This window comes from Meles meles, chromosome 9, assembly GCF_922984935.1.
Source record: "Meles meles chromosome 9, mMelMel3.1 paternal haplotype, whole genome shotgun sequence".
In the NCBI taxonomy this organism is placed as follows: domain Eukaryota; kingdom Metazoa; phylum Chordata; class Mammalia; order Carnivora; family Mustelidae; genus Meles; species Meles meles.
The window spans coordinates 62336783-62351192 of NC_060074.1; the positions used below are offsets into that span (position 1 = coordinate 62336783).

A 14410-nucleotide genomic window follows, 5' to 3' on the forward strand; every position below is an offset into this window, starting at 1 on the left:
AGAAGATGGCAACCAGTTCTCAGTTCCTTTAGGGTTTGTTCAGCTGCAAAGAGCTGCCAGGGTTTGCCCTCCACAGGTACCCACATTCAAGGACAGATGGAGGCAGTGGTATTAAAACTTGGCTCTTTCACCTGAACAGGGACAACTCTGATGGGCCATATATGTTCCAGTTTCCCCTGGACCTGACTGATGCTTTGTTGGCCTGCCTTGCAGTTCCATCTTGTCCTCCCAGTCCTGGTTTCTGCCTCTCTCCCATTAGTGATGATCCTTAATAAACACCCTGCACGCCAAACTCCATCTCAGTGTCTGCTTCTGGAGAATCCAGCCAACAAGCACTTGAGAATCTCTCTGAGGATCCCAGAGGAGGGAGAATTCCTCTTCTGGGGTCCTGACTCTTCTTGCAAGCTTCTAGTCTTAAAGTTCAGCTTCCAATTGTATACTCCCATCAGTACTTGAAATTCAACAGGTCCAAAGTGGGCACATAACAAATCTCTTGGGCTTGTGCCTGAGAACTTGTGGTTTTTCCCTCTGCTTTATAATTTACTTAATGGCACTGCCATTGTATTCCCACAGGATCGAAACTCGAGAGGTAATTTTGATTTCTCACATATCTTGCTCTGTACAGTCTATTATTCATGCTTCTTACCATGGGAAGAACTTTACTCACTTCTCCAGGGATTCACTCCCCTCTAAACAAGGGATCTTTGCTCCTGGGATATCTGTTCCCTTTAATAGTTTTCAGTTTCCCTTCTCTCCCGTTCCATAAACTTTAAAAGAAACAAATTTTTTTTTCTCATAAAGGATACATATATAAAATTCCAACCCACAATCACCTACTTATTTTGGAGTGCAGTATGTTGGCTCACCTATTGAATAAAAGAGTAATGCTTTGAGAGGGTGGCAGCAAGGGCCAAGGGCTTCACTTTTCTTCTTGCAATGGAGATAAGGCAGCATAGTCATTAAAACATTAACTTTGTTTAAAATAAGGCAATAAAACAAAAAAAAATCTTCCATTTTCTTCCCCTCTTTATCTTGTAAACATATATATTTTTAAAGATTTTATTTATTTATTTGACAGACAGAGATCACAAGTAGGCAGAGAGGCAGGCAGAGAGAGAGGGAGAGGAGAAGGCAGGCTCCCTGCCAAGCAGAGAGCCCAACGCGGGGCTCGATCCCAGAACCCTGGGATCATCACCTGAGCTGAAGGCAAAGGCTGTAACCCACTGAGGCCCCCCAGGCACCCCAATCCTCTCGATCTTTTATATTGGACTAAAGAGTAAAGAAAACCGAGTCTTGATAAATGCCGAAATAATAATTTTATAATATACAGACTAAAATGTGTAAATGTGGTGAGGTTTAGAAGTCTTTGAAAACATATATACTTTTGAAAGCAGTCAACTCATTGAAAGATACTGCTGTTTAAAATTGAAAGTTGTGTTGTCAGTTGAAGATGAGAAACTGAGATGTTTGTGAGGGAGAGATTGTCAGGAAAGCAGTAGAACATTTCCTGCCCATGGGTGCAGTCTTGAGGATTTGTGATGGCCATGAGGAGTCCGGTAACCATCACCATGACACCGACAGGAAGCATGACACAGGACATAATCTTATCTGAGTGTGTCCTCGGTTCTTCAGACAGTTTCAGATAGCATGCTGATGGAATGATAAAAATTAGTGGAGCAGCACAGAGCACACCCTGCATATTGAAAACAAGAAATAACAATATGTTACCAAATGAGCATTCTTTGGACAGTTTTGAAATACATTTATAAAATGTATTTATCTTTGTACATGTTAAAAGTTTAATAGGTTGAATCAACCAAGGGAAAGACGAATAACCCAAGATTTAGGAATAGGCTTTCCCTTTCTGATGATATATTTACAAATGAGAAGAATAAAATAATAGTATATCAGACCTAAGGAAAAAATGATCAGAAAATAATAATTTAGAAAATAAAGCAGAAGGTAAGATCAACTTCTGGCAAACTCTTGAAATTTCCCATATTTTCAGCACGTCACATTTTCCTATATTCTTATTTCAAATTGCTGAGTAACTACTATGCTCTTCAAATATGAGTGGTCTATTTGTCATTTATGTACAAGAGGAGACTGACTACTGGGAGGTGTGTAGAGGATATCATCTTTCCTCTTTCTTGAGTTGGTGTAAAAGTAGGTTCCTCTCTGTATGAGAAAAGAAAACTACCACCCCTGGGGCACTTAACATGAAACAGCTTTTCTAAATCCTCTTTCAAGTAAAACTAAACATGTTAATTACCCTAGAAAATTGACAGCAGAACTAAATGACTATGACTCATTCACCCTCCCCTACATTAGCTTATGGATAAGTCCAACCTGAGGGGGCATGTCAGATTGAAAATTATGGGGAGTAGTGTTGTCTGTTATAAAAATCCCAGGAGGGGTGCCTGGTGGCTCAGTCAGTTAAGCCTCCACTCTTGAGGCACAGGTTGTGATCTCACGGTCATAAGATGGAGCCTCATGTCAGAGGGAAGTGCACTTGAGATTCTCCCTTTCCCTCTCTCTCTGCCCCTTTCCCCACTCACACCACGTTATGTGTTTGTACTCTTGCTCTCTCTTGCAAATAAATAAATAAATATTTAAAAAAAAATACCGAGAGTTATTGACTTCAAGAAAAGACACTTGCCCTTTGAAGAGGCTAAATCTGAGTTGCACACTTGGCAAATGAAATAATGTTAAAATTTAATGTATTTTAGGCAATATAGTTTTAAAATTATATTAAATGTTAATTATATATTAAACAAAATATAACATACTACTAAATATATTAAATATAATTGCATAACAAATGACATTCTCTTAGGCCATAAAACACAAGTTTTTAAAAACAGACAATAGCAAATGTGATATTGGTTTAAAATTAAAAGCAAGCCTTCCATAAAATACATGTTTTGCTATATTTGAAAAAGTTATTATGGAAATATGTAAATATACAGAAAAGTAGAAAGAATAGTATAATGAAACCCTATATACCTATCACCTAAGGTTTAAAAGCTTTCTGACACATTAGTTGGTAGATTTCCCCAAGGAAAAATCACAGAAAACTGATTTTGAAGCTGAAGGAGGTAAAAAACAGATTATACCTTAAAATAGTTTTAAAATAAATATTTTCTCAATATCATCATTTACTAAAATTACTGTGTTATACTCAGTACCATCCTCTTACCAGAAATATTACAACTATGATTCCCAAAATACAACTTTTGTAGCTTTTACAAAAATAGAAGTCCAGAGAAATTGCAGCTGATTGGAATACATTATGAAATGACTATTGAGGCACTCTCTAAAAACTTGGGGAAGAATAAGAGGGACCACACTTCATGGAAAATACACCCACAGCTAGAGATAAGAATGGGAAAAGAGGTGCCAAACTGTATTCTAATTTAAAATATATGGAAAATGTAATTTTGCTATTTCTAACCTGCATACAAATGAATACCTACAAAGGTACACAGATATAAAGCATTAGTTTTCATATGGCAAGAATTGAATGAATTATGGACTCCTTAAGCTGTCTTGAAATACTTGAAACTGACAATGTTCTTTTAGGAAAAATACTGTAGAACTCCATCTGTGTTTATAATAATTATTATCTTTTGATTTCTTTGAAAAAATTTGAAAACAATGAAAAAATGGTTAAGATATAAATGTCTGTATGTGGGTGTGGGGGTGTGTATACGTATAGAGTCTCTTCTCTTCACAGGAACAAACATGTGAGACTAATGCATCTGAACTTCAGAGTGCTGAAAATGCTATCAGGATGAAAACTGCCACCAGCTGCGGTTAAGAAGCTGTCATCAGTCAGCATTTTGGGACACTTCCAAACCTAACTTGCTGCGCAGTCCAAAGCAATGGGTGTTCTGTTTACGCTATAATTCTTAAGAGTTGAGAAAGTAGTAATTAGTGGGAAAACTATATAGCTGATGTTTGTACTGGAAGAAGTCCAGTTGAGTATCTTGTCTAGATAGTGGTTACTTTCTTAATATTTGAAAGCTCAGTCCTGCTAGAGGTTGTTGTTGGGACCCAAGATCATCAGTAGAATGACACAACAGTTCCATCTGCTCTTTTTTCCTGTAAATCTGTCCTGCTTATTTGGTCTATTTAATATAGCCTTGTGTGAGACTACACCACTGGCTTTGGAATAATTTTTCGGAATTGCTAGGCAGGATGTAAGTATCCTAACTTTCATTAAAGGGACAATAAGATAAAGCCTTATTTTAAAGGCAAGCCAGCACTGTCTTTTGATAATAACACTACTGATGCCAGGGCATTCTGCAATTTGCTGTAAGCAAATAACAGTAGGTGTTGAGGATTTTTACTGGCAATACAAATTGGGAACTTACCTGAATTCTCCTACCAGAATAGAAACCTCTCAAAGGGTAAAAGTTAGCTGAAAACTAAACAAAAGAATGCTTATACCTCTTCTAGGTTTCTACTTGGCAATCAGCTTATGCCTTGAAGAGAACCTCGGGCTCACTCAGGAGGTCTTTGGGAGCTTGGACTACGCCTTGCTTACCCTGATGACTGTATCTCTCTATTTGGGCTCGCGCTGGGTAATTGGCTTGCCTGCTTCCTCCTACTTTAAGCTGTACACAATGCTCATTGGGCTGGTTACTCTGGCCACAGGCCCCAGCTGCTTTGTCTTTTCTGTTTGTACTGCAAGTAAAAAACCCACAGGGCCCAATTACTGTAGATGCCTTTTTTCTCTAATAGCAACATCAGTGCCCAGATACTGGATTCTTAATACCAAGAATGGGACTTCTGTTTATTTTATTTGCTTCTAAAATGAATCCTTTAAAATTGAGGGTGCATTTCCTTTGGAAAATATGTCATTGTTGTCTACTGCTATGAAAACAATGAAATAATAAGGAAGCTACGCTCTAAATGGGGTTTTGCTTTTCATTAAGTAACTAATGTAACTCCAAATATTTATCCTATATTATTCTAATCATAGTAAGTAACAGCATTTCCCCAACTTTGCAAATTGAGAGTCTGATTCTATTACACATCTCATTAGTGAAGATCATTATTCTACTTAGTGATGATTCAGACACTACAGTAGAAAAGAATTCTTAGAGTACAACAATTGTTAACTAAGATAAAACTATTAGCTAAAAACTAATTTAGATGAAAAACTGTCAGTTCCATGTTATTTCATCTCCTGGTATTGATTTTAACTCATTATTAAAGTCTAACCATATATATTATAGATTACTCTTAACCTCACTTATAGGTAAGTTTAATGCATAGGTTTTTAACTTAAAAATTGGATAGAGAAATGAACCTATTTATTTTGCATAATTTAAAGCCTTCTATTTAGGAAACCTTAGGCTAGCATAATAATTAAAAATGCGGTCCATAGGGGCTGAAAGCCTGTGTTCAAATATTGATTCTGCCACTTACATCTAGTGTGAACTATTTAGTCACTCTGTTTAATCACTCTGTGCCTCAGTTTCTTCATCTGTAAAACTAATACAGATGAAGGAAGGTAACACATGCAAAACACCTGGCACAGAGTCATCAGTACATGTTAGCTCACACTGTCATTCCGAAGTGGAACACAGCGTGCTTTAGATCTGGCCTACATTAGTTACTGAGAGAAATGATGCCTCATCTGGCTCTATTAAATGTGACAAATGTCTACAAGAAGGGAGTTGAGTAAAGACCTGAGTATGTTGTGCATGCCAAAAGACTTTTGTTGATTGGAAAAACATATGCTCAGGTGATCTGTAAAAGAATGGAGATCCTATACTACATTCTCACAAAATGCCCTTGGTGGTTCAGCATTTCCATGCAACACCTGGTGCTTATCACAAGTGCCACCTGTGTAACTCATCCCCATCTTCCTCCCCTCTGGTAATCATCAGTTTGTTCTATTTTTTTTTTTTTTTTTTTAGTTTGTTCTCTTAATTAAGAATCTGTTTCTTGGTTTGCATCCCTCTCTCTTTTTTTCCGCTTTGCTTGTTTATTTCCTAAATTCCACAAGTGAGTGAAATCATACGGTATTTGTCTTTCTCTGACTCATTTCACTTAGCATAATACTCTCTGGCTCCATCCAAGTTGTTGCAAATGACAAGATTTCATTCTTTTTTACGACTGAGTAATATAGTCCATTGTGTGTGTATGCCACATCTTCTTATCCATTCATCACTCGATGGACATTTGGGCTCTTTCCATAATTTAGTTATTATAGATAATTCTGCTATAAACATTAGGGTGCATGTATCCCTTTGAATTAGGGTTTTTGTATTCTTTGGGTAAACACCTAGAAGTGTAATTGCTGGGTTGTAAGGTAGTTCTATTTTTTTTTTTTTTTTTTTTGAGAAACCTCCCTACTGTTCTCCAGAATGACTGCATCAGTTTGCATTCTCACCAATAGTGCAAGAGAGTTCCCCTTTCTCCACATTCTTGCCAACATCTATTGTTTCTTCTGTTGTTAATTTTAGCCATTCTGACAGTTGTGAGGTGATATCTCATTGTAATTTTGATTTGTATTTCCCTGATGATGAGCGATGTTCAGTATCTTTTCATGTGCCTGTTGGCCATCTGTGTGATTTCTTCCCATTTTTAAATTGGATTATTCATTTTGGGATTGTCGAGTTTTATAAGGTTTTTATATATTTTGGATACCGACCATTTACAGGTGTCATTGGCAAATATCTTCTCCCATTCCATAGGTTGCCTTTTAGTGTTCTTGATTGTTTCCTTCTGTGCAACTTTTTATTTTGATGTAGTCCCAATAGGTTATTTTTACTTTTGTTTCCCTTGCCTCAGGAGACATATGTAGCAAGAAGTTGCTATGGCTGGGGCGCCTGGGTGGCTCAGTGGGTTAGGCCTCTGTCTTCGGCTCAGGTCATGGTCTCAGGGTCCTGGGATCGAGCCCCACGTGGGGCTCTCTGATCGAGCCCCACATGGGGCTCTCTGCTCAGCAGGGAGCCTGCTTCCTCCTCTCTCTCTCTCTCTGCCTGCCTCTCTGCCTACTTGTGATCTCTGTCTCCCAAATAAATAAATAAAAAACCTTTAAAAAAAAAAAAAAGAAGTTGCTCTGGCTGATGTCAAATAGGTTACTACTGCCTGTGTTCTCCTGTAGGATTTTTACAGTTTCAAGTTTCACATTTAGGTCTGTAATCCATTTTGAATTTATTTTTGTGTTCGGTGTAGGAAAGTAGTCCAGTTTTATTCTTTTGCATGTTGCTGTCCAGTTTTCCCAACACCATTTGTTGAAGAGAATGTCTTTTCCCATTGAATATTCTTTCCTGCTTTGCCAACGATTAATTGACCATATAGTTATGGGCTCACTTCTTTAAACCTAGTGTAATTGTCTTGGGTTATTACATTGTAATAGACAACTTAAAACTCTTATTTGTCTTTTTATGAGTATCTATATAACCAGGTTTTTAAAAAAATCTGAGAATCTTGAATCATGTTTTAAATTTTTTTTAAAAGATTTTATTTATTTATTTGATAGAGATCACAAGTAGGCTGAGAGGCAGGCAGAGAGAGAGAGAGGAGGAAGCAGGCTCCCTGCTGAGCAGAGAGCCCGCCGTGGGGCTCAATCCCAGGACCCTGGGCTCGTGATCTGAGCCGAAGGCAGAGGCTTTAACCCACTGAGCCACCCAGGCGCCCCCATGTTTTAAATTTTTAAAAACAGTCTTCCACAACTACCTCAGATCTTGATTTTATAATAAACATTCATCCAATATTCTGCCCTTATTATTCTATAATACCAGAATTCTGTCTTAAACACAAAAAAATTTCAACCTAAGTACAATAGGGAATATTTAATGTAATTAAATGCTTACAATTTTGTTGTCAGAGAGATAAGCAATTAACAGAAAGTTATGGTGATATTTACAAAAATATATCATTACTAAAAAATAAGCAATATTATGAGGTTGCTTAACTTAAAGGAATAAAAAATTGTTAGGCTATCAAGATGCGGTGAGCTATCAGGTAGTTGATAAACATATTTTTTTATAACAGAATCCTACAGTATTAAAAGAACACACAACCAAAGATGAACTCAAATGAGACATTTAACAAAGTAAGAAATAACAGATCTGGGAATCATTATGTTGATCACACCTCAGCACAGATGAAAGATTACTATCATTGTCAATGCTATCAATTTTTGGTAACCCTTAATATCTCAGTGCTACACTAAAGGATGTCTTTTGTGTCCAGGAACATTTGTAGAAATAGCTCCCGATCTGTGGTCCCAAGGGGAAATTGCCTATGCAGTAATTTGAGCACTCTGTTCTTAGCACTATGCCATGTACTGTGGAGGATGGAAGAGGCAGCTAAATATTATTCTTGCCTTCAAAGAACTTACTCTCTGGTAGGGAAGGCAAGCTTACGGACAGTCCAAACAGTACATGGTAACAATATATAAATCAAGTTAGTGCATTAAGGTCACAGTCATCTACTTACACAGATCAAGGTTGGAATGTGAAATGATTTTGTATGAACTTTTTAGCCTTTGGCCTATGCAAAACTGAGAAGTAGGTGAAAGTTACCTTTGATATTCATGCATCTTTCTATGAGATTTCTTTCTGGTGGAATAGATGATTCTTCAGGGTCCTGCGGTTTTGGGAAGCTGCCTACTCCCTACTCTTTGTATACCCTGCTACGAGAACATCCTCAGGAGTGTATTACTGACTGTATCTGCTTTTATCTGTAATTTCAAATTCAGATGGCATCTTGAGGGAATAGTGTCTTGGGCACAGACAATAATACCTTCACCTATCCCTCAACTCTCAATGGAGTGAGTAAATAATGACGTAGGATCTCATCTGTAAAAGTCTGCCCTCCCTTTGGTGCACAATTAATAAATGCTGAGTGGTGGGATTCTGAGTAGAAATTCCACAGGATTGTAGAAGAGGAAAATTAATGATTCTAAAGAGGTAGATCAATTTCTATTCATTTATCACCAGATGGCATCATTGTCCCAGCTCCACAAAGTAGAACCGAGGAGTCATTCTTGATGTGTCCCTCTAGACCCCTGTGTCACCAAATCCTGTTCATCTTTTTTTATATGTGTCTTTTGGGAATCCATCTCTTTCCTTTCTCTTCTTCTTGATTTATACAGCAGCTGAACTTTTCATGTTTATTTGTGAGATTGTAAGCTCCATGAAAGCATGGATCTTCTCTGATTTCCTCCCATCATTGTATCTCAATTATATAGAAATAATATATATTTGATCAACAAATAAATGAGTTAGAAGTTGCACTAGACCTTAAATCTTTGTAATATTTGGACGAAAAAGTGAAAGGAAAATAATAATTATAAAAGAATAAACATAAGCCAAAGGATAAAAGAAAGAATTAATATGGCTTACTCATAAGGCCCAAAATAAGACTGACTAGAGCTAAAGGTGGATTTGGGAATGTAAATGGTAAATAACCTCCTATAGAAGGCACAGGGTCAGATTACAGAGGCAACAGAGCTTATGCTGGCTCTCGTAGGAAAGTGGAGATTTTTAAGCATTGTCAAGATAAACTGGAAGCAGAACTTAAATACGTGCTAGTTGAAACACAAAGCCAGTTTTAATTCAGATGTGATATGACAGGGACTTAGACTTGGGAGAGAGAAGTAGAGGTTATGAGGGAAATGTCTAGAAAAGGAAACAAAGTATTTTAAAGAAAAAGAACTTGGGCTATGGTAAGTGAATATGGGGTATAATATAAGTCTCTTCATTCACACTTTTTTAATGAATCCCTCTAGACCTGTTTTTATGCAGCAACTTCCAGATCCACTTAATATGTAGTTATTTTTAGTAATATTTATGATTATAGAAAATAAAATATGAAAAAGTGCTCCAAACCAGGGTGTCTCCACCTTAGCACTACTGATGTTTTAGAATGGATAATTCTTTATAATGGGGGCTGTCCTGTGCATTTTGGGGACTTTAGCAGCATCCCTGGGCTTTCCCAATAGATGCAGAAGCACCCACCTATCCACCTGTGACAACCAAAATTGTTCCCTGGTAAGGAGGAGCAAAATATCCCCATTGGAGAATCACTGCTCTAAAAGTATATAGTTTTAGAAAGTACACAACGTCATCATTGTAATATTTATTATCACATAACAAACACATTTTCATCTCATTTCAGAAACTGATACCTTTGTTAGGGAAAATCTTTTGTTAAATGTAAACATTATTTTTAAAGAGATTTTTAGAATGGAAGGTGTAAATTTTTAAATGTACTTACATTGAGTTCTAAAACTTTTCCAAGACAATCAATCAGCAATGATGTAAGCATGGCTACAGTAATGATAACCACTGTTACAATAATGTGGAAGACCAACGAGAGATTCCCACCAAAAAACACATTGGTAATTACCTGCCAAATAAACACATTATTTAGAGAGAGAGTCTCAGAGGCATGCAGGACTTATCAAGAAAGTTTATCATAGGGGAGCCTGGGTAGCTCAGTGGGTTAAGCCTCTGCCTTCAGCTTGGGTCATGATCCCAGAGTCTTGGGATCGAGCCCACATCGGGCTCTCTGCTCTGCGGGGGGCCTGCTTCCTCCTCTCTCTCTCTCTGCCTGCCTCTCTGCCTACTTGTGATCTCTGTCTGTCAAATAAATAAATAAATAAAATCTTAAAAAAAAAAAAGAAAAAAGAAAGTATATCATATTATAGCACTTAGGACTGTATAAAAAACTACCAGTAAGACAGTCAGTCCAATTGAAAGTCATATGAATGTCCTATCTTTTCCAAAGTACTTACACATAGACAAACACACACTTCAATAACAAGTATTCTTTGTTGAATTATTAGACGAGCAATAGGTTATATTACAGACCCAAAACATGGTATATACTGTGTGAAAAAACATATTTCTCAAGTGTAAGAAAGATCTTGGGAAGTTACCTTATAAGATATTTGAACCCAACAAGAAACATTGATGCTATTTAGATTATTTGAGTGAGAGGAGATTGAAGAGAGTCAACCGTTCTAAGAAAACAAATAGTGATCAATTTGTGACTGGATAAAAAAGATCAAATAGAATTTAGAAATAGAAGGAGCTTTAGTTACCTAGACCCAACTTTCTTTAATCAGTTTCATGACAATCCTGAAATGTTCTTGTCCTACCTTGGCTTGAGGTAAGGTTTGAAACATGGGTAGGATTTAGAGCAGAATTAGAGACTGAGGTAACAGTGTGAAAAGAGCAAAAGAGGAAAGAAGAACAAGAAAGATACCTATGAAAGACAAAAAGGAGACAATCTGATTAGGGTTGACTCTGTGCAAGAGAACCCTGAGACGAGAGTTGGAAATGGTAGAAGGTCAGATGCTGGGGACCTTAATGAAGCTAACTCGGCAAGCTGTTACTTACCTAACATTCCTCACAGACTGCACACTGCCATTACCCTGCTAACAATTACCATGAATAGTAATAAATTTTATTCATTTATGGTTTTGCAATGGGTGATATTTTTCAGATATTTAAAATTCATTCTTATAGAAGCCTCTAATATATGATTATAATAGTAGAAAATCACTGAGTGTGGCAGCCTAGTGAGATATACTCATAAGCGGTATGGACAGGCTTTTTGGTGTCCTTGTATGTGGCTGGCTATTTTACCTACAAGTAGAAATGGCTTTGACTGTGTTTATGCTAAGGGTGTGTGTGTGTATTGGGTGGGGGGGGGGGTAGAAAAGAGAGAAAAAGGAAGTGAATGAGTAAAGTATATTTGAGGTTCCTCTGCCTAGTATTTGCTACCATGGAAGAGATCTTGATTTAGTTCTATCTCCCATCATGGCAGCTGGAGAGGAAACAAGTTCCAAGGACTAAAGACATAAGCTGTGCAGGTGGAGTGACTCAGATGGTCACCAGAAACCACATGAGCATGTGCCATCTGTTAACCGCTGATCTACAGATCAGATCTGAACCCAGAGTACTGGGCAGAAGCTAAAATAAAACCATTTCCTGCATCCAACAAGACAATTTCAAGTTTCTTAGATCTGAAAAGTCTTCATAAAGTTTAATCTACTTCTCCCTTATACTCAAGGTGGAGAACTGGCCTGTGAGTTAGACATTTGTAAGTGAGGACAAGTGCTAATTGTAAAAGGATATACATAGTGCTGAACATTTCCTTATTCCACTTCCCTGAGCAGTTTCTTACCCCCCAGAACTGGCATAAGGTAAGCACTGGTCTTCCTCTAGAAGCCCTATGGTTAGTTAGTGGATTTAAAGCTCTGTAGGCGTTTCACTTCACACATTAGACCCATTCACATGGTGCACTGTGTAAATAGCCTCTAGGAATAGATCCTAAAACTAAGCCCTTTTCAGTGTGATTGCTGAAAGAACCACTGTGAAGCAGGATCATGCTTTTTCTGCTGACTGGTACAGTGGATTTTTCGCTGACTGTATAAGGGATTCCCGACAAGCCATGTTCTCCAGCTTTACACAAAAAGAGTGAGTTCTTTTTCACTTAATCTTCCTTCAAAAATCCATACATATAGTACAAATACATCACAAATACATATACGTGAAATATACTATGTCTATTATTTTACATGGTATAAAAATATAAATATATTTGTATATATATATAAATGAAATATATCTGTAAAACTAGTGGTTTAAGTTGAATTTTGGTTTTCCATAGACAATAAGTCATTTTAGTTTTTCAGAATAACAAAACTGATCAAAATCTGTTCAAAGGATGATTTTGTAAAACATGTTTTTAATCTTAGTACTTAATTTCTTTGTAAGAATGTTTTTAAGAAAGAACAACTTAGTTTGGCTCCATTAAAGGCTGGCATTCATTTTGGAATGCAGTTGTATAAATATTTATACTTATGCTAATATAAACTAAACCACCAAACATCATCTTCAAATCCAACATTTGAAAAAGTAACTTGTAAACATGTGAATATAAATTTATCTTTAAACTGGTTGAAAAAGAAATGTTTAACTTATATGACTTGTCATGCACTTGTGAATATGCAGAATTAAATTATTTACAAATCTTCCTAAATTAAATGTAGTAAGAGGGATTGACTAGGTAAAATGTTAGAAAGGTATTGTGCTTACCTCTCTAGTCACAAAGCATTCAATAGGGTACGTTAAAATGACAGTGACTGCATAACAGAACCTTCCGAATGTTACCAAATCATCATTTCTGCAATAGTTTTCAAATAAGTCTCCTAGAGAATAATATAAAATAGATGAACTTCAACAGAATATTTGAAATAAATATCTAACAAATCAGATATTGGATATTTATTATATAAGTGGTGCTCCATGAACTCCATTTAATTAATAGAATAGACTGCCAAGTCTAAATACACGTTTTTTGTTTTCAACAACTATACATACTGATAACACTTTCAATAACTTCTTAATACTTTCAATAACTATACATACTGATAATAATATCCTGATATTAAAACTAGTACATGTTCCACGTGAAGACGAATTAATCAGTGACAGTTTTTCTCTTACTCTCAGTTTGTTTTTAGTAGATCTGCCTTAAATTTGTATCAACTTCTGGAAAATACTTTCATCCATTGTCTTCTGACACCTGAATCAACTCCCTAAATTCTTGTGCACTAGCTTTATAAACTTGTTTCTGGTCTTTGTTTCTGGCAAATAAGTGACTTCGTTATTAAAAAAAAAAAAAGTTTGTTAAAATAAACAAATTTCCTTTTGAAATGTTATTCTTAGATCAAGGGCAATCCTGAAAGGAAGAGTAGACCAGTACATCTGGGGAGCTGAATTTCCTGTAATCATGCTATCGGGTTTAATCCCAGACCCAGGGCCACAGCAAGGATTCACCTTTCATGGTATCTGACATGTCCCCAAGTGCAAGTGCATTGATACAAAACTGTAAAGATACGTTTATTTCTGAGGAAAAGCATTATATTTAATTAGTTCCAAACTAAACAATGGACCATGTACACCTTGAATCAATTCTTTTTTTGGAGACTATATTTTCTGAGACATCTATGAAGAAATGGAGGGATCTGACGAGGGCCCAAAAGTCATGTCAGCAAAAAGTTTCCCAATACTGAAACAAACACTATTTGGGCTTATTTATTTCCTAAATATAACACACTTACATTTAAAAATTTGGGATATATTTTCCAGTTAGACTGAAGAAAAAAGTAAGATCAAAGTCACACAGTACTTCAATGTTTAAGAAGAAAACAAATCTATACTTCTGATCCCTTTTTTTTTTTCCCATTAAAAAGCTAAATGACGCCCTCTGCCAAGACTTACTTTAATGACCCTTCTCCCCTCCCCCTATAAATTGGAACCAATGTACATTACTTTCTAGGGTCCCTTTTGGGTAGAAAGGGATTAAAGCACAAAGCAGTCCTGACGGAGACCTAGTTTAAGGTTGACTGAAAAGATTCTACCACTCA

The 14410-nt window shown here is 36.5% G+C and overlaps 1 protein-coding gene across 2 annotated transcripts in view; it reads right to left on the minus strand.

The window, feature by feature from the left end:
* Positions 1-1138: 1138 nt before the first annotated feature.
* The window catches only part of SLC38A11 (solute carrier family 38 member 11), a 50058-nt gene continuing 36786 nt past the window's right edge, over positions 1139-14410 (minus strand). The window contains exons 10-12 of one of the 2 annotated variants that reach the window (XM_046019360.1): positions 13077-13189; positions 10246-10377; positions 1139-1693 (exon numbers count right to left, since the gene is read on the minus strand). In XM_046019360.1, the coding sequence (XP_045875316.1) occupies positions 1400-1693; positions 10246-10377; positions 13077-13189 (539 nt within the window). In that variant the 3' untranslated portion in view covers positions 1139-1399. The remainder of the gene's footprint in view (positions 1694-10245; positions 10378-13076; positions 13190-14410) is intronic. The other variant, XM_046019361.1, reaches the window with a different exon arrangement.